At 42.2% G+C, this 26,289-nt stretch overlaps 1 protein-coding gene and 1 long non-coding RNA gene across 2 annotated transcripts in view; one reads left to right on the forward strand and one right to left on the reverse strand.

Annotated features, from left to right (window-relative positions):
• The first annotated feature begins 10,010 nt into the window (after positions 1–10,010).
• LOC117801997 lies at positions 10,011–14,437 on the forward strand. Its single transcript, XR_004624971.1, has 3 exons — positions 10,011–10,137; positions 10,852–10,897; positions 14,129–14,437. It is a non-coding gene; the product is annotated as an uncharacterized LOC117801997 (long non-coding RNA).
• M1AP (meiosis 1 associated protein) overlaps positions 13,022–26,289 on the reverse strand; it is a 55,839-nt gene continuing 42,571 nt past the window's right edge. Inside the window, exons 5-7 of the mRNA XM_034659424.1 lie at positions 17,983–18,156; positions 14,383–14,545; positions 13,022–13,187 (exon numbers count right to left, since the gene is read on the reverse strand). Coding sequence (XP_034515315.1) covers positions 13,022–13,187; positions 14,383–14,545; positions 17,983–18,156 — 503 coding nt within the window. The remainder of the gene's footprint in view (positions 13,188–14,382; positions 14,546–17,982; positions 18,157–26,289) is intronic.

Genomic DNA, 26,289 nt, shown 5'->3' on the forward strand with positions numbered 1-26,289 from the left:
CCCAACCGTCACAGGACAAAAAGAAGGGTCGGAATTCTGGGGCAGGACTCTGAGTGAAAGCTACTTCAGAACAGAGGGGTGACTCTTTGCCATGTGCCATGGGTAAGGAGAAGAGACATGTGGACATATCCACTGATTTTGTAGGTGTGCCCTTTTAAATCAGGCATGGGAATAAGGCAATTTGCTGTGGTAGTGTTTCAAGGAAAACCACTAAGCTCCAAGAAATGTGGAGTCAGAACTGTTAGAATCATTTGAAAATTGTGTCCTCTTGCTGGAGGTGATCACCACTTACACCTGGCACAAACATAACAACCTCCCTGCTACAGAAAATGAAAGAAAGCATACTAGCTCTACTCCACTCTTAACTTATACAAAAAGTTGGAAGAAATAACGAGAGCAAAGGCAGACAGAGGAAATATTAGGGGATAAAGGATGTTAGGGGATAAAGGAACATCAGTGCCTTGTGGAAGACACTGGAAAGTGACATAGTGAAGCACATGAGAAGCCTTGCTGTAGCATTAGTGTTATACCCCAGGGGGAATGCGCTGGGCTGGAGGTGGTGTGGAAGGTTCTGGACACTTAAAAGCAGTGTTGTCATTTTGTGCAGCACAGAACTCTGAGGAGGTCTGGTAGGCTGGGCAGGTGGTAGGTACCTTCAGAAGTTTATGTTTTCTTAACACCTTGCTTATACCTGGTAATGTGCTGTCTTCTTGAAGAACAGATCCAAAATGCGATGGAAAGTCTACCTGACCCTTCTCAAATCCATTAAATTGTAAATAGATGATGTAGAAATCATGGTGCATTTTTGTGTGTGGAGGGATTTGCCCTTGCTCTGAGGACATGGCCTCTTTAAGCCTGGAAGAGATGTTCTCTGGAAGGGATAAGTAGCAAGTGGCAGGGCATTCCATTTCAACTGGTTCAAGTAACTTCTTATGTGGATCAAACTTGGATTATTACAATTATTTAATCTTCAATTTTTATGCTGGTTTATGCATTGTTTGCGAATTTGTTTATCTATTAAGAATGTATTCAGTGCCTGTTATATCCCAAGCACTAGGCATGAGTATATAGAAATTCATTAGACATGTTCCTTGCCCCATGAGAGCTTATAAGGTAGTAAAGGGAAGGTTTGTACATTAATGTTAGCTCAGCATTTAGGATGACCAACTGTTCTGGTTTGTCCATTTTTAGTACTGAAAGTCCTACATCTCAGGAAACCCCCCAGTCATGGGCAAATGGGGGTGGTTGGTCACCCTTCTAAGACTCCACAGAGAATAGAATATCTGTCACTGTAGCAAGTCCCTGGGGGCTAAAACCATGACAATGGACCTTTTTTGGACTTTTTTTTAAAAGCAATGTGACATTTCTTATACGTTGGTGTTATGGAATAATTTCATGACTGCTATACTGTAGGGTTACTAAGAAACTTTGAATGCTGCACAAGAAAAATTATGATCCCTAGAATTTGAGCCTATGGATTTTGAGACAATAGTTAAGTTTCTGTTAGAGAAATAGTATGCAGGATTGAATGAAGCCTCTCAAAAGTAACTCCTGATGTGTGGAATATCAGAGGACTGGCAAGAGATCGAGTTGAAAGGATTTTACAGAATGCCTTAGAACATCTGGGCTGATTTACAGAGAGGTTAGCAGAAGGCTCTGGAAGGAAGAGAGACATATACACTTGTTAGAGTTTGATAAAGATATTAATTTATCTGTAATTCCCAGGAGCATTTGGGGAAAGTGAGAGATAGGGAAGTTGAACTTTAAGGCCCTTATTTTGGACTCTGAATTTCTAACCCCTTCCTGGATAGTGCTTAATGGCACTAGAGATCTGAATTCCAGGATCCAAGCTTGAACATGTTACCCAGGTCATGGGTTGACTTGTAGGTACAGGCAGTTGTACCTGTGATGGAAATGGTTAGCTGCCAGGGCAGGTATGCGAGGCTAAGAAAAGACATGGGGATGTCTCAGAAGACTAGCTATTGGGCTCCTCAAATTGAACAATGCTTAATGATGGCAGATGATAAAATATGCTTTTGCTAGTTCTATTTTTTTTTAAGATTTTATTTTTAAGTGATCTCTATACCCAACATGGGACTTGAACTCACAACCCCGAGATCAAGAGTCACGTGCTGTACTGACTGAGCCAGCTAGGTGCCCCTTTGCTAATTCATTTTTTTTTAAAAGATTTTATTTATTTGACAGAGACAGCCAGCGAGAGAGGGAACACAAGCAGGGGGAGTGGGAGAAGAAGAAGCAGGCTCATAGTGGAGGAGCCTGATGTGGGGCTCGATCCCATAACGCAGGGATCACGCCCTGAGCCGAAGGCAGACGCTTAACCGCTGTGCCACCCAGGCGCCCCCCCTTTGCTAATTCTAAAATAAGAAGAATGAGTTAGATGCTGAATTTACCAGAAAGCAGGTAAAAATGTGTCTGTATTTGTTGTGTTTGCTACAGATGCTGCTAGGGAGCTTAGACTTCAGAAGGTGGGGACTGATTCTGTTTAGAACAGGTATGGACAGGGGCAGAGTTGAAGGGCATTGAAGGGCATGCCATACTCCAAGCTCTTTCTCCCCCACCTCTGCCCTAACTTCTAATTTCTAAGGCTGTGAAAGAAAGTGTGGTAACCACTGTTGGTTGACTGGCCACTACTGCCCCACCCCTCTCCCTTCTTCTCTCTACATATTTTTCAGTCTTTCAGTGATTGATCTGGGGTGACACGTGACCGAGATTTAAATAATGAGACATAAGCAGAAGTTGCTGTGAGACTTCTGGAAAAGCTTTGTAATATGCTGGCAGGCTTTTTGCCTCTTGACTGTACTCTTTTCCCTAGGACAGGACCAGGTCTTAAGGCGCAATAGGCACATGAGGAACAGGCATAAGGATGAAGCATATTTGCTATGGATGCTGCAGTGACAAACCGCGAAGATTCCAGGTCTTTGATAGTATCAGTCTCAGAATTGTCTGTCCCCACACTTCTTGTTATATCAGAAAAATGAACTCTTAATTACTCAAGTTAGAGTTGGATTGGTTTTCTGTTAGTTGCAGCCAAAGGGATCCTTTACAGATAGTAAAGGAAAGGAAGAGGATATAGCTAACGGGGAGACAGAAGTAGAAAGGACAAGTTTAATGAAACCAGTATAGGCCTTGCTCGGATGGATGGGAATTTATTATAGCAGGTAAAATCTTTAATCTCATAAAACCAGCACGTCCTTGGTCTGCCATCAATATGATGTCCTGGGACCAAATTCAGAAATTAGTTTTTGGGAAGTCCAAAGTTATACATGGATTTTTTACTGCATGAGAGGCTGGTACCCCTAACTCCCTATGTTGTTCAAGGATCAACTGCATTTATCACAACCACATGAGAATTATCCCAGGAATGCAAAGTTGGTTTAATACCCCAAAATCAAACAATGTAATACACCATGTTTCTAGAATAAAGGACAAAAACTACATAATCAGCTCAAAGGATACAGAAAAAGTATTCGATAAGATCCAAAACCCTTTCATGAACAAATTAGAAACAGAGTGGAGCTTAACCTGACAAAGGGCTCTACAAAAATCCCACAGCTAACATCATAAGTAGTGATGAAAGACCAGAAGTTTTGCCCCTGAGGTCAGGAACAAGACAAAGATGTCTGCTCTTGCCACTTCTATTCAACTTGTACTGGAGGTGTATTGAAGACCAGAGGGCCACTCCCCACATTTTCTGGACTATTAGGGCTCTAGGATTCTGAGTATGAGCCAGGGAGAAGCACTCGTAAAGATATTGGGTGTGTCAACATCCTAGTTCTTGGGGATTAATATTTTCTAAACTTGGGTTAGAAAAAAATACAATAATATGACATTTCTCACACCAGAATGCTGAGGCTCAGCCTCATACCCTTTATCACTGCTGTGAAGATCAGGATAGATGTGAGAACCAGATACAAGAGTGGGATAAAGGGCAAAAAAGATGAGTGGGGGCAGGATGTGGTGGGGGCAGGAATAGCTTCCCAGTGAAGGTATTTAAGCAGAATCTGGAAAAAAATGAGTAGATATTTGTCAGGTAGAGGCAAAAGGAAGGGAGCAGCATGAAGAAAAGGTATGGAGGTATGGAACAGTTTGGCATATTTGGGGGACATTTAGCAATTTATTAGTGTGACTGGAGTAAAGGATGGAAGGGGCATGGTAAAAGATGAAGCAAGAGAAACAGACAAGGCTGGGTCACAAGAAGCCCATGGATCCCATGCTAGCCTGCTGTCTATTCTAGCATCTGTCTGTTTCTCCTGCAGCCCAACACTCTAACTTCATTCCTTTTTTTTTTTTTGTGGCTCCTGACCTGCTATCACCCCACTCTCAACTTGGATTCTTGTTCTTGACTCTTTGCCTAATGTAACCAAGGACTTTCCATTTCCCCACCCATTTACAGCCCAACCAGGTCATTGCCTATGTAGCTAGACCTCCTGCTGGACACATCCTGGCTTGAATTCTGTCACTTCTGTGGCCAATTAGGGCAGACATGGCTTGTAAAGCTCTGGAATGTGTCTCCAGAGACTCTGACATTTTAAGTAGGAAATTGAAAGACCTAGGTGGTATTTTCATTTCTTTTTCTAGTTCATACAGACATGACTTTGTAAGAGAAATGAGGATGTGGAAAGTGAGTCATTAGCTACATAACTGGGACTACACAGTAGAATTTGGTAATTGAAATTATGTTTTCCTGGTGATGGATAGATTAATCTCATAAATACTTAGAAAAATTACTTTTATGTGTGTGTGTGTATATATTCTCTACCATATTCCACAAAGCAGTTATGCCAGTTTAGAAAAATGTAACAACACAAAAAAGATAAAATACACAAGGGATTGGGCAAAGGAAAAATAAGGGTAGGGCAATAAAAGAGCCAAGATTAGGTAAGCTCAGAGAAATGCAAACCACCCACTTTTGCTAAAAGGGACTCCACAGCTTTTCCTGATAAAAGTGTTTTAGAAGTTATCTTATGGAGCCAGTGAATGTATTTCAGAGAACTCCTGCAATCAGTATGATAATGAGTTTCATATGGCTTTAGAGTGGTTAAAAGTTTGGGTCCTGGAGTCAACCTAAATTCCATCCTGGCTCTACCATTTACTACCTGTGTAATCTTGGAAAACTACTTAACTTCTCTGAGCCTCAATTTCTTCATTTGTAAAACAGAGATAATGATTCCTACTTCAACAGATGGTTATGGGGATTATATAAATTAATATTTGTAAAGTATTTAGAACTGCTTCAGGCACACAATAGGCACCACGAAGTGTTAAATTTTTTAACAAAAATATATTGAATAATTATTCGATAATATTTATTAAATTTTGTGAAATTAAAAGTAATTTATAATTCTTAGGTATAGGTCTATAAAAGTTCCACAGAATGAAGTAAAAACACATTGTTTTCTGTGGTCTGGATTGATCTAAGAGTGAAATTTATGGGAATGGACGGATGGCATACATCTTCCAGGAAGGGCCAGGGAATGGGTTTATTAAGAGCCTTGCTTATCTGATGAAGTGATATTCTTTTGAGGAAAATGAAGTAAAATACTCAAATAAAACAAAATAATCTATGAGGAGGATGGAAAGATATAACAGTCAGTTCTCACGTAAGAAAATCAGGGGATGGAATAACACTTAAGGTTGTAGTTGACTAAGATTTAGAGCTTGTGTAAAGTGTAATTAGAAAAGTTACGTAACATTTATAGTTGATGAGGACTGGTGGGCTGGCACTAATGACTAGAATTTAATTATGGCAGTGTGGACTTTGTTCAGAAGAACTACTCCAAAAGAAGGGGGAGAGGAAGAGACAGCATTGAATGAACTGAGCTATGCTTATAATTGTAAGGAAACCCAGGAACCTGAAAATGAAAACTTGGTGGAGTCAGCCAACTGGCTGAGAGTAAACCAGAAAATGTATTACAGGCTGTCTAGCCAAATAAGGGATGCGAAGTGGGGAATGAAGATTTAATAAACATCTCCTTCTGCATCTGAGTGTGACGGAATGGCCACAGGCACACTGGTTCTCTTGCCTAGAACAACTAGAAAAGTTGGAATATACAGAAACCATTTGTCTGAAGGCAGTGAGGAGGTGCTGAGACAATAAAAATGAGAGGTAGCTAAGTTTCTGGAGAGGGAAGAATCCAGAGAGATGAGGAAATTACTGCAACTGCTTTTACCTTGAAGGCGCATGTTAATTCTGAGTTGGAGGGAGAGCAGGTGGGAGCTGAGAATCTAGGATTTGCATATGCTGAAGCACTTGCAAGAGAACAGAAAAACCAGCAGATCTTCTGGTGGGGACCAGCCAGGGCTGGGGTGGGTGCTCAAACCAAATTTTCACTCAGCACGTTTATCAAATATGGGGGCTACAGGAAGCAGGAGGCAAAAACACCCAAGAGAAAGCTTTTAGAAGCAGAGTATTTTAACAGACTTGTGAGTTGGGATTGTCCAAGGGAAGGGGATGCACAGAATATACCAGGTTTCAGTGGAAAATCATGGAAGGCCAGCAGCAAACAAGGTGTAGACTGAGCCTTAGTGAGACTGCAGTCCAGCCTGGACTCAGTACAGCTTCTGAGTAGAATAGGATGATTTGTCACCACTCTATTTGCATAGTGCAGGTCAGGATGGACCCTTGCTAGAGGAATACCGATTGGAGCCTCTGCAATTTATTTAGACACACTGAGCATCTTTCATTAGAATATTACCAAATGCACCAAAAGACAAGACCACATGCCTGAAAATCAGAAGAAAAAAAGAGAGCTAAAACAAAGCCACAGGTGATCCAGGTATCAGGATCAGCATACGAGAACTTTAAAATAGCTATGATTAGTATGTTCAAGAAAATAGGTGAAAAAGGGATGCCTGGGTGGCTCAGTAGGTTAAACGTCTGCGTTCAGCTAAGGTCACGATCCCAGGTTCCTGGGAGCGAGTCCCGCATCGGGCTCCTTGCTCAGCGGGGAACCTGCTTCTCCCTCTGCTCCCCCTGGTTGTGGTCTCTCTCTCTGATAAATAAATAAATAAATAAATAATAAATAAATAAATAAAATCTTTTAAAAAATAGGTGAAAAAATGGAAAGTATCTCCAGAAAATTAGAATCTATTAAAAAAAAGAGAAAGAAATGTAAATCATAGAACTGCTAACCAACCACCACATGCAAATCATATGCCAGACATAAGCTAGGTGTTTTTTTTTTTCAAATCTTAATACATTTTATTTATTTTTTTTAATGATTTTTTTATTATATTATGTTAATCACCATACAGTACATCCCCGGATTCCGATGTAAAGTTCGATGTTTCATTAGTTGCGTATAACACCCAGTGCACCATGCAATACGTGCCCTCCTTACTACCCATCACCAGTCTATCCCATTCCCCCACCCCATCCCCTCTGAAGTCTTCAGTTTGTTTCTCATAGTCCATAGTCTCTCATGTTTCATTCCCCCTTCTGATTACCCCCCTTTTCTTTATCCCTTTCTTCCCCTACCGATCATCCTAGTTCTTATGTTCCATAGATGAGAGAAATCATATGATAATTGTCTTTCTCTGCTTGACTTATTTCACTTAGCATTATCTCCTCCAGTGCCGTCCATGTTGCAGCAAATGTTGAGAATTCGTTCTTTCTGATAAGCTAGGTGCTTTAAACATGCAATATTATTTAATCATCTTACAAACTATATGAGATATATCTTGTTGTCTCTATTTAACATGTGACAGGGACAAGAGTTACTAATGTGTGTCTGTCATGCGCCTTCTCCCTTTTTTTTGTTCTTCCCCACTCTATTTCTACTCACAAAAGGAGAAGCCTTGTGAATTCTATTTCTGGATCTTTTAAATAGGAAGAGAGAGACAGGACCCTGAGGGGGAGATAGACTATGTCAGAGGGGCTAAGCCAATCTATAGAATATGTGTATAGCTGAGAGAGGGAGGAAGAAGGTAGAGGAACGGGAACCGGTGATGTAGACAGAGTTTTAGTGTTTTTTTTTTTTTTTTGAGTGTGTGTGTGTGAGAAAGCCTCTAACCAGGAATAGCTCCTGGTTAGATATAATTGAGGAGTGAAGGAAGAGTATTTGAGAAATCTCATTGTGGGTTATGAACTATTTCCTCTTTGGTGTTCTTTGAAAGCACAAATAAATTTTAAGATTACTTTTTGGCTTCTGGATAGTGCTTCTTTGTATACCATTTATGCGGAGATTAGCCAAATGGGGCCACTAGGTTTTTTAAAGTTTCAAATAAATGAATATACTATTGCATAGAGAGGTTAAGTATGTTACCTGAATTCACACAGCTGGGAAATAATGAAGCTGTCAGGAACCTAGGGCCGTCTGATTCCAAAGCTCATGCTTTTCATGTACAATACAAACTACATTTTACCACAATAGATTAGAAAGCTGCCTTGCCTTGACTCCCCAAAAAGAGAGGTAACAAAGGGAGAATTTCTACTCTTAACCTAACTTTGACTAAGGCTGAGAAATCAGTTGGTAAAATGGGAATGTGGTAGAAATGCCAGGAAAAGGCAATCCTGTTATTCTGGAGTCTGGGTAGTCAGACTTATATCACAGACTTTAACCCAAACCATAAGATCATATATTTGAAAAGCTAATAAAAATATGCTTTTCCCTAAAAAGAAAATAGAGCACACAAAGGTCTAATGATAAATAAAGGGATCCAGAAAAACCGCATTGCAGAAGTACCATTTGAGCTGAGTTTTTCAGGATGGGGTAGGGTTTGAACATATCGTGAGAGAGGAGAAGGGACAATATGAACAAAGGGTCAAAGGTGTGGCAATTTAAAGTTTGTATATTAATTTGGCTGGACCCTATGGGGCATGAAAGGGGATGATGGGAAATGGACTAAAGTTTGAATACTGGCTAAGGAATATGGACTTTATAATCAACAGTAAGCCACAAAATATCTTTAAGCTGAAGGGTGGCAGGATCAGTGCTGTGTTTCAAGAAGATTAATCTGGTGGCAGTATATATAATGGACTGGGAAGGGAAACACTAAAGGCACTGAGACAAGATATTATTGCAACATCATAGGGAAGAGGTAAACAGACTCTGAAATAGGATAGTGATGATAAGAACGGAGAGCAGGAAAACACGCAACAGATGCTGCGGGGAGAGAACAGGCAAGGCTTACGTCGCTGGGTATTGGCACCTCCGAAAAACATGTGGCAGTCAGGGAAGTACTTCAAGAAGATTAATGTGGTCCAAATTAGGACCACAAATTAGGGCAAATTAGAAGAGGGAGAGATTGGAGGTAGGGAAACTAGTTAGGAGTTTAATGAAGAAGACTTGGGGAGAATAAACAGTGGGAACAGGAAGGAAAGGACAGTTACAACTCATCTTACGAGAAGAAAACTTATATGACTTAGTGATGAAGTGGGTGTAAAGGATGAGAAGGCTGGAGGTCACTGAGGTTTCAAGGCTGGGTGAGCAGACAGTGGCGGCGCTGCTATTAACAGAAAGACAGAAGTTAGAATGAGAAGTTAGCTGGAGGGGAAACATCACAGTAAGAAACAGAAGATGAGAGTTACACAGGGAGCTGAGGACATCAGATTTTAAAAGACCATATGAAAAAGGTATAAGAAAGACTAGAAAACCAAGGAGGAGTTAGAGAAGTGCTGAAAACTTGTAAATATAGGATCAGAAGTTTCAAACTCTAAATAAGGTCTTATCACATAGTAGGTACCGGAAAAAGATTTGTTGAATGCATCAGAAGAGGCTTGTGGGGAATTCTCCCTTCTATAACACACTGCCTTTCAGGATTTTTGCTGCTCAGATATGTCATGTGAAAAGCAAAGAAGGAAGAGCCTATTCATTTTTTTTTTAAAGATTTTATTTATTTATTTATTTGACAGAGATAGAGACAGCCAGCGAGAGAGGGAACACAAGCAGGGGGAGTGGGAGAGGAAGAAGCAGGCTCACAGCAGAGGAGCCTGATGGGGGGCTCGATCCCACAACACCAGGATCACGCCCTGAGCCGAAGGCAGACGCCTAACCGCTGTGCCACCCAGGCGCCCCAAGGAAGAGCCTATTCAAACACTGTTTTGCTTCTGTCTTTTCCAGAAAAGGAGAATGTTCTGTCTTTTCCAGAAAAGGAGACAACAGTAACACAAGATGGGTGAGGAGCTATTACAAGTACTCCATCATTTCAAGTGAATTCAAGTCCTGCGAAGTACAGAAGCCTGGGGTGGTACATGAGGGGAGAATCAGCCTCAGGCTTGTAGGCTGTGTTTATCTGGCTACATCCGGAGTAGGGAATTTAGCAAGGAGGTTAAAAGCATAGGCTTTGTAGTCAACGAACTAGGTTCCAAATTCTGACTTGGCCACTTTGGTAGCTATGTGACTTTCGGTAAGTCACTTGATCTCTGTAGACTTCAGTCTTCTACATGTGTAAAAATGGGGACAATAATCCCTATGTCACAGAATTATTGTGAGAATTAAGTGAGATAAAGTATCCGATGCACTTGGTTAAGTGACTAGCCCCTAGTAAGTGCTCCAAAACATGGGTAATCTATTAGTGGTGGGTCAATCACATACTTGTGAGTTTCCATGATAGAGGAGTGATAAATAAGTCTCTTTGGCCTTTAGAATGGTACCTGGCATATAGTACTCAATAAATATTTGTTGAAGGAATGAATGAATGAATGAATATCAGATGCTCAAATGCCAAATTCAGAGGCAGGAAGAGTCTGATTTATATATGAAAACTATGAAGGAGTAGAATACTTTTTCTCATCCTTATTTTTAATGGCTACATAATATTTCATTGTTTGGCTGAATTGTTGATCCCATAACCTTTCCCTTATTTCAATTTAACCATTTCTCTATTTAGGACATTCAGGTTGTTCGAATTTTTTACCACTGTAAATAACACTGAGGTAAGCATGCTAGTATATATATCTTTGCTCCCTTCACTGATTGTTTTTCTGTGCTATGTACTCTCCCAGCAATCGAATTAAAGTTTTGAAGTAGCCATCACTTTCTAGAAAATTTACACTCCTTCTAGCAGTGAATTAAAATTCAAATGTCGTTTAAAATATCATGTACTATAAGAATGTAGGGAAGCCACTTGAGGGAAATTCCTCCCGAGTGATGTGGCATCTCTGAAATCCTGAGGAATGGGGTGGAGTAAAGTGTCAACTGAGCTGTTGGGCTCTGACAGTCAGGATGTATCTGTTGTCTCTGCTCTGCAAAGACAGGGGATGGGTGTTCTTCAGATAGGAAACAGGAACTTTGTGGGTGGGCCTAAAAGGGAGTGTGGGCTTTGAAACAGGAAAAAAGAAGCCTGCTTCTGATAGTGAAAGAGACACATTGCTGTGCTGGTCTGGTCACCCATATGCTACTAGGTCAAACTGTTCCTCTATTTCCACTCGCAGTTAGACCTGTCCTCGATTATATTTGCAGTTGTTTTATTTTGCTTTCTAAGTGTTTCATGCTCTTTTCTAAATGTTTTTAAGCTTTTTTATTTTTTTCCATTTCAGGAAATGGATATCTACTTAGATATTCAATCAGAAACCAAGCAGTTATTTGATACCTTCCTCTTCCTCACTCCTCACATCCAATCCTTCACCAAGTTCTGACTCTCTCTCTAAAATGTCATTTTTTAAATTAAAGATTTTATTCATTTATTTGAGAGAGAGAGAGAGAGTGACAGAGCATAGGAGCAGGGGAAGGAGCAGAGGGGGAGGAGCAGGGAGGAGGAGGGAGGAGGAGGGAGGAGGGGAGGTTTGGCCCCGAGTGTGACCCAGCTGCTTCCGCATCCCAGTCCAGGCCTGCAGTTCCAGCTCCAAGCTCGTCCATCGGACCCCGTGGCAGAGGTCCCTGTACTGGCACCCACGGGGCACAGGGCAGCAGGCACCTCCCGAAAGCTGCNGGGACTCATCTCACGAGCCTGGGATCACAGCTTGAGCTGAAACCAAGAGTCTGATGCTTAACAAACTGAGCCACCCAGGCGCCCCTAAAATATGTCTTTAATTGGTTTACTTTTCTTGACTTCAACATTCTAGTCCAAGCCACCATCATCTCTTGCCCAGACTACAGCAATCCTCTCCCACCTCATTTTCTTGTTCCTGTTTCACCTTCTGCCAGTTCATTCCCCACGTTTGGTGTTAAGTAATCTTTTAAAAACTCAAATCATCTCTCATGATTTCTTTCTGCACTTAAAGTCCAAGGTCCTTAACTTGACCTACAAAGCTTGCATGATTTGACCCCTGCTCAGTTCTCCAGTCCACCTTTTGGCTCTCTCTCCCTTGCTTTCTTTGTTTCAGTCACAGTGGCCCTTCCATTCTTGATTCTTCTCTCAGCTCTTTCCAGCCTTGGGGTCTTTGCACATGCCTTTCCCAGGCATTCTCCTCCTGCCACCCTTCACCTGCCTAATTCTCATTCTCATAAACTGACAGGTCTCAGTTTAAATATCAATTTCACAGAGAGGCTTTCTGGCAGCAGCCTCTTCTTTTCCTTCATAAACTTCTCACAATTAAGTATTTATATATATAATTACATTTTATAATTATGTAATTTGTATATATAAAATTCTCAAGTATAATTATATATATACATTATATATATATATAAATATATATATATAATCTGTCTCTTTTATTACAGAGTAAGTTTCTTGAGGCCATGGATAATGTCTGTCATGTTACCACTGAATATCTACAGTTTAGCAAGATGTCTGGCACAGTCTGGGTGTTCTTCATTTAAATAAACCATAATGTCCAGCCCAGTGTTAGAGAAGTGTTAAAATATAGTTACTTAAGAAAAATACCCTGTTTCCATTTAAATGTACAAAATTAGGGATTTTCAAGTTTAGTGTTGTATAACTGAGTACAGGAAGTATTCTCTATAGCATGAAAACAACAAAGAAAAGTCATATTTAATCCACATTTCAGAGTATTTCCATTTTTTTCCTGTCCTCTTGAACATTGGGTCAGGTTTGGGATCAGGGCAGGATTAAGCTAGCTACTTTTCTGTGATTGGTGCCTTACCACTCTTCTTCCTCACCTGGGGACATGCATACTCACCAGCAGGCTGTGACACAAGGCATGGAAGTGCTGCTGATTTGTCTCTAGTTCATCCCAGTCCAGCTGCCAACAGCTTGTGGGTCTGAGGATGAAGGGCAGTCCATATGTCAATGACTCGCAGATCCCACTGGAATTTAGAGCCCTGGCAAGAGACAATGGCAGTTAAAGTCTCTTCAATGATATGTAGAACCTTGACACCAGATCAGCTTAAATTCAGCTTATGTCTAAGACTCTATTTTGAAATCCTTTGGGTTAGGGCCTGTGAATTATTCACCTCAGCATGGCCAGCACCTGGCAAGGTATCTGGCACATAGCAGATTCTCAAAGCCTATTAATCAATGAATGAAGCATCATCATGAAAAGCTATCTAGACTCTGATGGATGTTTCTTCTCCTGAGCTTATTCCATTCCAAGTAACTTTTCTGGGGACACTCCCAGAACACCCTTACTGTAATAGCCATGTAACATGATAGTATGCTAACCATTTGCATCCCAGTCCTGGCTCTCTTGTGGCAAGTGCTGAGAGAGGATGCATTTAAGAAGAGGATGAACTGGGGTGCCTGGGTAGCTCAGTCAGTTAGGTGTCCTACTCTTGATTTTGGCTCAGGTTATGAGCTCAGGGTTGTGAGATTGAGCCCTGTGTTGGACTCTTCACTGGGCATTGAGCCTGCTTAAGATTAATTCTCTCCTTCTATCTCCCTCCCCCTGCACCTCCCCCCACTCACTCTTGCTCTCTTAAAAAAAAAAAAAAAGAAGAAAATAAATTTAAGAAAGTTCCCCAGCAGCATCCGCAGTCACAAACCCATGGACAAGCTCACTCAGATACTTGTGCACAGACACTGTGATAGGAACTAGGAAGCAGTAAAAGTGGTCTTTGCCATCATTGCTAATTCTACCCAAGAACTGGTTCCTCAGAAGCAGAATTCTAGTACTTAGAGACATGGCAAGGCAGGAGTAGATCCTATCTACCCCCTTGTTCCTTGAAGGTCAGACCTCTGTCCTGATGCCCAAACATAGTAAGGTATTCAATACACAGTTGCTGAATGGATAAACAATGCTGATCTTGTTTTTCTTTGTGTTCAGAGACTTTCTGGATTTCCAATCCTCATCCAGTCTTCAGAATGTCCTACTGAGGCATATCTTCCACCATCTGCCCATTCATCTCCACATACTGAGCAGCCGGAGCTTGCACTTTCACTCCCATAACTGTAGTTTCTGCTTTGGAACTGACTCCCACCTCCCTGAAACTTGGAGATGCCCTCTACCTCTGGACTTCCTAGCTGGAATCAGGAAGAATAGGCATTTGCATGGATTGGGAAAGTTCCCTTCTCCCATACTTGATCACCCGGAGCTTGTAACGAGAGGCTGACGACTGGGAGGCCATCTGGTAGAGTGTGCTGAAGTCTCCTTTAGGGTCATCCATTCTCAAGGAGCCGTCAGCTGTGCCAGGGAGCAGGGATGGGCTGAGGAGTCGCTCTTGGAGATCACATTTCAGGCACACTACAATAAAAATGACATTGGGGGAGGGATAGTTTGTCACAAGTTACCTCAGGCTATGTGATTAAGAGACAACATCTGCTACCCATTCCACATCCACCAGGCAAGTAAGGCTTGGGAGGAGGTAGGGGAGTGGAAAGGGGAAAGTATGACTGGTTTGGAAAGGCAGAGCAGGTCTGGACCTACAGTATTGCTCAATACAATGGTTAACTTATTTTCTACATCTGATATGGTTTTCACTTGTTTTACTTCTGCGCTGGCTGAGCAGTTGCCTCATAGTGAGAGATCTGGCTTGTGGTCCAGTCTGAGAGGAACATGGGCCCTCTGTGGAGGAGACAGGTAACACTATGATTTGCAGAGGCCCTTTGCAATCACAGATGGAAATCTTGCCTCTCCTGCTTCCCTGTGGCTAAGCTTTGGCAAGACCATAGGTCAGATGAAGGAAGAGCAGGAAAGCAGAAGTCAGGGAGTCAGCTGACAGCTACTGTTTCTCTGTGGGCTCTTCTAGGGACATTCAGGGGAGGAGGAGGAATAAGTTCCTAAAATGGTTTATTTTTTAATTCCCCAAAGAAACCTGAGGGTAGAACCTTCTGGAGCATCATTGTGGCAAGAGACAACAGTTCTGAGGGGGCTTCACCCAGGTATGAATTATTCTTCAAGGTATTATGCCCTTCTGTATTAAGGTTCTGCGCTGGCGGGGACATTCACATGCCACAGTGTACGATGTGCTGTTGCACAAGGCTTGCAGCCTTGAGACTACAAAATGTTTCAATAAATTGTATCCCAGGTTTGAATACTGTTAACAAACATGATGTAAAAATAAAAGCAGAAATAATGTAGAAAAAGAGATAGGATGGCAGAATAGAGGTCAGATCCAGCTGGCCCTCCTGGGCCCAGCAACCAGACGTAGCCATTAATTCTGGGTAACACAGTCTTGGCCTGCTCTGTCTCAGAGCCCAGGAAGTCAGTAGGAGGGGCTTGGCCTAGGACTCCCCTCATTTCCTCTGTGCCTGACTTCTCCATTGTTAGACATCTGGGCTTTAGAACTAGAGAGCTGTATTCATCTGGCTGCAATTATCAACTCTGGTTGTAATAAGAATCACCTTTTTATTAAGGAACTTTTAAAAGGTACTGATGTCTGGGCCCTACCTCACACTAGTGAAATTGGGATCTCTGGAGAGGGAACCCAGATACCAGTATTTTTAAAAAGTCCCTCATGTGATTCTTACTGCAGCCAGGGCTGAGAACTACTGGGACTATAGTCTCAACAGTGTTCTGAAGCTGGGAAAGCTGTCTTAGCAGGACTTGAGTCTAGAATCAGGTGTGCTTCTCACCACCCTGAACCCATGAAATGAGAAAAGACACTCATCTGAAGCTGAATGTGCACTCTGTCAGAAGGAGGCCTCTGAGGGAAGCACCTAGAGAAGTGGGTGAAGGGCCCTGGGCAGCTACAGAAGAAGGTGGAGTGGGTGGAGAAACTTGTAAGGAGTCAGAGTGAACATCTGAGAAGCAGTCCTCAAAAGATTCTAGAGTAGGAGAGCTCAGCATTCTGTATTGTTTTGTTTCATTTTTTATAGTGAGCCACATTTCCAGGAATCCAGTGTGGTAATGCACCAGTTTTTTTTAAAAAACAACAGATAGGCGTTGGTCTTTGTTGCAGTTGTATAAACTCTCAGGTGGGTCACACCCACCCTGGAGGAGGGCTACTTTCCCTAGACCTCACTCCAAGTGCACCTGATCATCTGGATTCCAGTGTAGGCCTCCCTAGCAGAAGAGCTGGTGAATCTGGATCTAAGTTTCACCATGCACCCAGAAGACCTGCGGATTTCCAAAAAATGACTGCAGATAGAGATAAAGAGTCTGGCTCTGACCCTGGTACTGAAAGCCATGGAAAGAGGGAGGGGAAAGGTAGAGAAATTCTCAACTATACCGTGGGAAAGTGCTGTACAACAGGTGAAGAAAGGCTGGTTGCTGGAGTTCCCAGCCTTGGAGGGCCCCAGCCCTCCTTTTGAGAGAAGTGCCCAGTATGAGGCAGCATCTTTGTTTAGAACTGCCCAGAGTGAAGCAGGTTGTGTAGTAGGTAAGGGTCCAGGTTCTGGAGGAGACAGACCTGGGTTTGAGGAGTGTTTTCTGGGCTGAGTATAGTCAAATGTACAAAATACAGATTTCTAATCTTAAGAGTTAAGAGTGGGCTCTGGAGTTGACTAACTTCAAATTCTGCTATTAATTTTTCTGTGCTGTCCTGGGAAAATGTCTAATTTCTCCAAGTCTCAGTTTTCTCATCTGTAAATCAGGGAGATAATATTGGTATTTAATTGATTCTAAGACACATTTTTCTCCCCACATACTAACATCTCTATATGTGTCTTACAATTGCCATTGGCCAGACACACAATCCAAACACTTACTTACTATTTTAACTTCTTAGTAAGGACAAAATAATATTTCTAAGGGATAAGAAAGCACTGTGTCATGTTTAATTGGCAGGGTTTTTCTTTCTTAGTTGTACATAAAGTAATGGTGTATCTCATAACTGACAGCATCTTAGATTCAATGACATATGGTAACAGTACCTGCTTCATGATGGTGGGTGAAGATGCAATGGGATAATGCAGAAAAGGAGGTAACATGGTGCTTGGGGAAAAATAGATATGAAGTGGATTCCAGAAGATGGGACAGGGAGGAATTGTCACCATCAGCCTTGGACAAAAGGAGTGGAAAGGAGGTCCAGGGAAGATTTACACACCAAGGAAAGACAGATTGAAATCAAGGTAAGTCATCAAAGGCATCCCAGGCCCTAGGTTGAAATGGGAGTGTGGGGAGGGGTGGGTGGGTAAAGATCTGATGGCTATCCCCAGAAAGAAAGGATCACCATGTGTCTTCCCCTTTGGTGGTGGGAGTCTATACCCATATTGCTCATTGAACTCCTGCCTCTACTAGTTGGGCTACTAGTTGTCCTCCGTGGGGCCCGCCTCTGTAGTTACTTTCGTTTACCTCAGTTTGGTGTCCTCCTATCCAGAAGATCTCTATTTAATCTTGGTTCTTTACCTTCTCACAGGCCGTGTTGATAATTGTTGAGGTTCCAGGATGCCTCAAGTTATTAGATCAATAATATCTACTACAATTCAAAATGAAAAACTTGAGGAAAATATATGATTCACTGTGCTCTTATTTAGTTTAGGTGCTGCCCTATTATTGAGGTATCTAAGTCTTTGCTCCTAAATTAATTGACCCTTGCTGTCTAGGCTTAATTAGGTTCAGTTTTTCTAACTGTGGTTACTTTTTAGAAATTCTTTTCTTACTCCTTGTGCTTACACTGCACAGCCTCCTCCAGTCCCTAAACCTCAACTACTGTGTATTCTGATGACTCACAAATCTACAGTCTGAATCTAAGACTAGGATAATCATAGCCTATATAATATGTCTTTTGGGGTGCGTACTTGAATCATCTCTGGATCTGGAAATGTTGCTGAAACACTGTGAAGGAAGTAGAAGATGGATATGTTCTTGGTCTGTTCCATTGTTATGTAGCCAGGCTTTGAAGAAAATCTCCATGCTGACAACATCATTGTCTATAGTCTGGAGGTCAATGTCAGTTCCCAGGATAGAACTCTCTGCAGAAGAAAGGGAATTAGTGGGTAAAGTGTTTAATTCTTTAATTGTAAACTTTGAAAAATGTAAAAATTTAGATGTACCCATTTTTTGACTGCCAATTCTACCCCCTAGATATCTAGCTTAGAGACATTCTTAGATAGTACATATGGACACATATTCAAAGATGTCCAGTACAGCATTGTTGTAATAACAAATAATCATAACCTCAAACAGGAAGCAATTCAAATACCCACCAACAGGGGAATGTTTAAATAAATTATGGCACACTCAACCTTTGGAGAATTATGCAGCTGCTAACAAACTAAGTTAAGTTAAATGTACTGGCAGGGAAAGCTAAGAGACGGTAAGTAAATAAGTAAAGTTGTAGAATAGATGTATAGTATGAACCATTTATATAAAAATAAAATTAAAAAAAATAAAAATGAAACCCTTGGCCTAAGTACATACATATGCATGTAAATGCCTTTTACAAAGGTCTGGAAGGCTACCATCAAACTGTTAATGGTGGGCAGGAGTGGAAACAGGGCAGAGTTCTAAAATATGTTTCTTTTTTATTATTTGTACTTCTCTTCTGTTTGAATTTTACTGTATTTAAAAAACACTCTGGAGGGGTGCTTGGGTGGCTCAGATGGTTAAGCGTCTGCCTTGGGCTCAGGTCATGATCCCAGGGTCCTGGGATCGAGCCTCAAGTTAGGCTCCCTGCTCAGCGGGGAGCCTGCTTCTCCCTCTCACTCTGCTGCTCCCCCTGCTTGTGCTCTCTCACTCTCTCTGTCAAATAAATAAATAAAATCTTAACAAAAATAAAAAAAAATAAAAAACACTCTGGAATACAAAAACAGCCAAAAAAAAAAAATAGAGCAATGCAAGTTAAATACTTAGTTAACGAGGGGGAGCTTCAGCTTCTTCAGTTCCTATTTATTTATTTAAAAAGATTTTATTTGTTTATTTATTAGAGAGAGTGAGAGAACATAAGCAGAGGGGAGCGGCAAAAGGAGAGGGAGAAGCAGGCTCCCCGCTAAGCAGGGAGTCCAACGATGACATGGGGTTCGCTCCCAGGACTCTGGGATCATGACCGGAGCCAAAGGCAGATACTTAACCAACTAAGCCACCCAGGCACCGCTTCTTCAGCTCTTATTTCACAGGAAAAATGTATTCAATTATTACTTCTGCTATAAAAATCAAATTTTTTAAAAAAGTAAAAGAAAAAAAATAGTGCACTCCTGGGCTTCATCTCAGACATAGATTATACACATTTGTCATTGGCATGCTGTAACTCACAAGTGTGATTACCAGCCAGGAAGACAGAAATGGTCTAGTAGAGTGTGATTTGATTCCAAATCTGAGTGAATGGACCTGGGTATGTGGGGTGATGAGGCTTCGCTGGTCTACTTCCTCTTTTAGGCAACACTTGCTCAGGAACCGGGGTCTGGGTCTGCAGGTAAAGGTTATCAGTAAAAGCCATATATAAGGTAGTAGAGGAAGCAGAGAGAGAGGAAATGAGGCAAGAGCTGGAAAGAAACCTAAGAGGAACCTGATTTTTTTTCTCCTTACCATGAGGGGCTCTCTCAAATACTTTTACAAAGAGGCTAAGAAAATTGATGAATTAACTTCTGTGTATGACTCATAGACCCCAGGGAGAAGGCTGGTTTATTTCTAGAACGACATTCCTGAGGACAAGGCGGCAGAGGTGGCTGACTCTCCACAGGGAACAAAGGGCTTCAGTCCAGCGTGTTGGTACCCACATAGGGGAGGTGTGGTGAGACTCAGATGACTTCATGTCATATTTAATGACTTATTCTGTGGCTGAAAAGGGTCTCCAAATGCATTTCTCTTTGACCAGTATGATTAAAACTCTGCCATCTTCCATGAACAGTTCTGAGGATTCATTAACCATGTATTTCATTCATTCTATCAAGCAGTAATTTTAATTGTGTACTATATAGAAGATGAAATATTGTACACAGCACAAAGATTATATGATACTCTTTTCCCTTAAGAAGTTTATAAAGCTATGTTATTCTTGACCATTCCTCCTCAAACTGTCATCTGCCACATTTATGTTTTAGGTACTACTGTGATAAATGTGAAGTCAGCACCCAAGAAATGTTCCTTGTGAGTAAAGAGAAAGTATCTTTTTAATTACATGAGTTTTGTCAGAGGCAAAACAAGAAGTAATTTAATTTTTCTAAGCCTGAGGCCTGGGCTTCAATTTGAGTAACAAGTATGGAAAGAACTGAACCCATAACTTCAGAAAGGCCATATCATTATTAAAGCATGAGAAGGCAGATACAAAATGAAAGAAATGGAATTGAGCGAAGGCTCTCCAAAAGTGGAGAGGATAATATGGTTTAGCTTTCAAACAACAGATTTTGCAGAAGAGAAATAAGTGTTTCTTTTCTTTTCCCCAGGGAAAGAGTGGAAGAATAGAAACTCCTACCACGGCAGTATAAGGAGACCACAGCAACTTATCTTCCACCAAAAACCTGGAAATAGAAAAACAGGACTTTCCTTAGATAGTTATACTACAATATCAACAGAGTGGTGAGGCCAATGAAAAATAGTTACCTTAAGAAAAGAGAATGGCTTACTGACCAGAGCAAGATTTGGCTATAGCCTATGGATGAGACTGGCTTATCCACAGAATGAATGTGTCCATTAGAAGGGGAAAGGGTTGGCCAGAAATGGAGCACAGAGAAAGGAAGCAAGAGGAGAAGGCGCAGGTAGTGCCCATCTGAATGTGACTCAGAGGAGAGGGCATGCTGGCCCTGGCTGTGTTTGTCAAGTCTCTGCAGTTCTTGGTGTTATGGTGGTTATGGTTCTCCATCTAAGATATTCTGACTTATACTTTGGTCTTCAGTGGTAAGGTGAGTCTATCTCTGAGATGCTGCTGACAGAATCAACTTTCTGATCCTGCAAAGCTGAAGAACCAAGCCTGAAATGTGCTGCCTTTATGAAGGAAAATGCCAGCCTTCCCTGCAGACACCCCATCAATGTTCCTGAAGTTTTTTCCAATTTCTTAACCTACAGGTTCTTGGGAGATCCACAGAGCTTCTTCATTTGCAAAAGTTCTCATGTAATCCCCAAAGAGGCTCCGTACTTCAGATTTGAGTCCACAGTTTTGCAGGCTCAGAAGGGAGTCAGCAGTTTCTCAGGGACAGTCACATTGGCCAAGCTAAAGACGAATCTGGAAACCAGAACACACTAGGGGGAGAACTTTTTATCCATTTTCTCTGTCACTGGTTCAGGCATTCCTTTCCTTGTGCCTGGATCATGGCAGTAGTGTCTTAGCTGTCCTATCAATTCCATTCCTTCCCCTCCAGTACTTCTTTTTTTAAAAAAATTTTTTTTAAATTTTATTCATTTATGTGACAGAGAGACAGCCAGCGAGAGAGGGAACACAGCAGGGGAGAGGGAGAGGAAGAAGCAGGCCCCCAGCCGAGGAGCCCGACGTGGGACTCGATCCCGGAACCCCAGGATCACGCCCTGAGCCGAAGGCAGTCGCTTCAACGACTGCGCCACCCAGGCACCCCCCCTCCAGTACTTCTTATGTACTACTACCAGTTAATTTTTCTAAAACATGGTTTCATCAGTTCCCTCCTTTGCTAAAGACCACATATTGCCTTCCTTGGACATTTTCTTTATTCCCCTTACTCACCCTGTACACTTGATTCTACTCATTATTCCTCAAATACCCGACTCTTCCCTTCTGTGATGGCTCATACGGTTCCTCCCCACCCCTGCCTGTGGAGATCCTATATGCCTATTCATTCCCCATTCCCTAGCTCATTAGCTAGCTTACAGCTGAAGCTTAGCAAATGCCTGTTGAGTTCAACAATTGCTCCCCCTCCTCAGCTCTCACTACGTTTTCCTGTAACTCTTCTGCTTCAACTAAATTAGTCTCCTTGCCACATGACTTCCTTCCTTCCTTAGAGCTTTTATTACTCTGTCAATCCATGGCTCACTCCTCCCCCAAAACTCAGCTCCAAACTGACTCTGTCCCGGAAGTTATGTTTAATTATATCCTCCTTTATTTGGGTTTAATCATCAACTCTTGCGTATCTGTGGACTTCATTTGGGCAATACTAATTACTCTTGCTAATCTGTTTCTTCAGAAGGGTTTTCTTCACTTTCCGTGAGTTTATGAAAATGGTGGGATGTGATGGAAAGAGCAGGATTTGAATTGCAACTTGCAATAGTTATGTGACTTTGGACAAAGTGGGGGTAGTACAACCTATTTCATAGTTATAGTGAGGCATAAAAAGTGAGATGATTATCTATGAATGGGATGCCTACGTCCAACAAATGGCATTTTCTTCCTTTTCTCTCATCAACAAAATGATTTGCTCTTACAGGATAAGAAGGTGCTTTCCTTTTTTAAAAAACTTCTCTCCCCATCACTTCCCTTGGCGACTGCTTTCTCCCCACCATAACATGTAAGAACACCAAAGGCAGAGAACTGTGTTTCTCACAGATACAATGAAATGTGCTAAACCTGGCACCTGGGTGGCTCAGTTGGTTAAGCTTTTGCCCTTGGCTCAGGTCATGATCCCAGGGTCCTGGGATGGAGCCCCACATCGGGCTCCCTGCTCGTCAGGGAGTCTGCCTCTCCTTCTGCCCCTCACCCCCAACTCGTGCTCTCTCTTCTTCCCTCTCCCTTTCTCTCTCAAAAATAAATAAATAAAATCTTAAAAAAAAAAAAAAAAGAAATGTGGTAAACCTGGGGAATGGGGAAGAGACCTGTCTCTCCTCAGATGTTGAAGAGCAGCTCCCATCTTGACTAGCGAGCAGGGCACTGGGCACTGAATGAGACGGTCCCACTGATGTGTATGAAATAAGAAGGTTACAGGAGTGCGCCTCTGAGTGTTTGTGTGGTGAGGACGAGGAAGGACTGGTTCACTGCCGCCAAGCTGTGGTCAGCATTCACATTCAGTGTTTGGACTTGCCCTGCCCTCCTGTGGCCACAAGTAGTGACACCATTTACTGGGCTCTTGTGGAAGGCCCACAATAATAGGAAAAACTAACAGAGCCAAATGATTGAAAATAAGGTAATGCCTAACGCAGTCCTTCTCAGAATTCAACCCAAAAACAAGGTTACAAAATGGAAATGTGTTTAAGATAGGAGAATGCAACACTTTAACACACAAACAGACATAGAATATCTAAAGTAGAGACCTAGGAAAATGATGTTCCAGCTTAGTCCTCTAGATCCTCCCCAGTCACACTAAGGCCCTGACCTATAGGCCAGAACTGTTCCTTTCTAAATGGCCCTCATATGGTCTGTTCTTGAGCAGGATGGACTTTAGAGGTTCTGGGAACCCCCTGAAATTGTATATAACTCCATCTGTATGTGCATAGGTCTATTCTAATGGGGTAGAGGAGGGGGACAGGTCCTTAGTTTTTATCAGATTCTTGAGAGTGCTGTGACTCCAAAAATGTCAAAGACCCCTGCAAAAACTATGGAACTGTGATATCTTGGCCTTCCCGGGCCAGTTGGCAATCAGTGTTGTCTAGCTTCTGAATATGGGAGTAGTACAGGATGTTAATAACTAGGATAAGTAATCAGAGTGGACAAAGTTTGCTCAGGAACAACTGTGCAGAGTCATTTAGCCACTGTATTTAAATCAACAATGGCATGAGGGTAATCTCCAATAGCTCACAGTGTTGGGGGCAATCTGGCTTGTCTTTCTGAGCTAGTGTGCCTCATTTATGGAGGTGATGCTTGGACCCTGGGAAAAAGGAGAAGCTCCTTGAAAGGGGGTAGCAGGGCAGTGATGATTATAATGGTGCAGACTCTCTAGAGAAGTGAGTGCAGGACTGACCAAGTGGTGACCATCTTCCTAAGGTTCCAATCTACAAGAGAGCAAAACATCACTAGAACTGCAATGAGAATAGAGAGACTTTATTTCCCAGAACTCTTCTCAGAGACAGTAGTGATGTCATTCATTCATTCATCCTTTCATTCAATTCATTTGTCATTCAAATACTTATTTATTTAGTGCCTTCTATGATCCAGGCACTGATTGTGTCAACAAAGAAAGAGACAAATTCCCTGCTTTTGTGGCTTACATTCTAGTGGGAGAACAAACAATAAACAATCAATAAACAAACAGTGGAAACAAAAAACAATTACAGATAATGATAGGTACTATGAATAAAAATAAAGCACGATAAGGGTATGGGGTGTGTGTGTGTGTGTGTGTGTGTATAAGACACAGAGAGAATTTTTAGTTTGGGGGTCAGATAAGTATTCTTTAAGAAGGTGATAATTGAGCAGAGTCTTAAACTAAGTGAAGGAGTGAGTCATGAAAGTGAAGGAGTGGGTCTTGCTATCCATGCTACTGGAGGAGAAACAAGAAAGCTAAAGAAGAATAAGGGAGGAAGTAAGGACTGGCTGATAAGCTGCTGGGGTGAAGGATGAGAAACTCAAAGGAGCATGCTCAGGTAACAAAGATAGTCATTACAGTCACTTCTAAGAAGGGTGGGTTCCATTGCTGCAAGGCTTAGGTTTTCCTTAGGAAAGTGTGCAAGATGGGGGCAGAGCAGGGCCAGCACTCCTTTCCTTTCTCTTTCTCGCTTTGGCTCCTAAACAATTGTTGTATTAGTATTTTATTTTTTTTTAAAAGATTTTATTTATTTATGTGACAGAGAGACAGCCAGCGAGAGAGGGAACACAGCAGGGGGGAGTGGGAGAGGAAGAAGCAGGCTCCCAGCGGAGGAGTCTGATGTGGGACTCGATCCGGAACGCTGGGATCACGCCCTGAGTCGAAGGCAGACACTTAACAACTGCGCCACCCAGGCGCCCTGTATTAGTATTTTAAAAATATTTGTTTGCAGGTATACAAAACTATTAGCTTGTGTGGAATGCCCACATGTCTCTGCTCAGCCATCCCACACGTGCTTTCCTGTTCTGTGGTGGTAGTGAGTGGTGGTGGAAGGAGAGGAAAGGAATCTGGGAATCCCATGAGCAGAGCTCAAGCAGAGACCCATCAGTGTGAAGTGGACATGCCTCTTTCCTAGCTCTAGGTGGTTAACCAGGGAGTTCTATGGTAGACGGTCAAGCTGATACAGCCTGAGGTGGGCTAAAAAAAGACTCAACTGTTGGGGCGCCTGGGTGGCACAGCGGTTGAGCGTCTGCCTTCGGCTCAGGGCGTGATCCCGGCGTTATGGGATCGAGCCCCACATCAGGCTCCTCTGCTGTGAGCCTGCTTCTTCCTCTCCCACTCCCCCTGCTTGTGTTCCCTCTCTCGCTGGCTGTCTCTATCTCTGTCATGTAAATAAATAAAAATCTTAAAAAAAAAAAAAAGACTCAACTGTTAACTAAAGAATAAAATCATTGCAAAATGATTTACAGTGGCTGCTTTACACTGTTAGTGACAAGCTCAGGAACAATGCCTCCCCCCAGCTCTGACACAGATACCAACCTAATTTCAAAGTAAGCATATGAATTAGGAAAAGAAAATACTTCCAAAGCAATTGCTTTGGCTGGGAGATTTTAGAATCTCTTTTTCTCAGGCTGTGTATTTCTAAAGGAGCAGAAGCCTGTGACTACTGGTGGAGACTGCTCCGTGGGGAGAAGCCACACTGCATCCCTACACCTCTGGAGCCCTGGGAACAATCCTGAGTGATAAGGAGCCAACAGTATTCCCTGCTAGCCAAACTGTTTTGAGTTGCATAACTTGCCCTGCTCTGGCCAGCCCCAGCCAAGAGGAGATCCTGGAGACAGATGCAGGAAAGGAGAGTCTTGGTTAGTGACCACCGGGTGTAGCACCTTATCCCCCTCTGTGCCTGCAGCACTAGCACAGTGTCTGGCATACAACAGGAGCTCAGTAAATGCTGCACCGCCAGCCTGTTGCTTGCTTTGCGACCTTAGATTGGAAACTTAGACTAATCTCTTCATCACTCTAAGCTCAATTTCCCCATCTATAAAGTGGGAATGGTAGTAATACCGAGGCTTAGGGCTCATTTGAGTATAAAACAATGACACCTGAAAGCACCCTGTAGCTTGAAAGCATCACGCAACTATAAGGGATGGAAGATTAGAAAGCTGTCTTGCAGCTGTCTACATGCGAACATTTTAGTCAGGAAAATCCAGTGCCATTTTCTTTCCTTCCTTCCTCCCTTCCTTCCTTCCT

The sequence above is a fragment of the Ailuropoda melanoleuca genome, chromosome 4 (genome assembly GCF_002007445.2).
Source record: "Ailuropoda melanoleuca isolate Jingjing chromosome 4, ASM200744v2, whole genome shotgun sequence".
In the NCBI taxonomy this organism is placed as follows: Eukaryota; Metazoa; Chordata; class Mammalia; order Carnivora; family Ursidae; genus Ailuropoda; species Ailuropoda melanoleuca.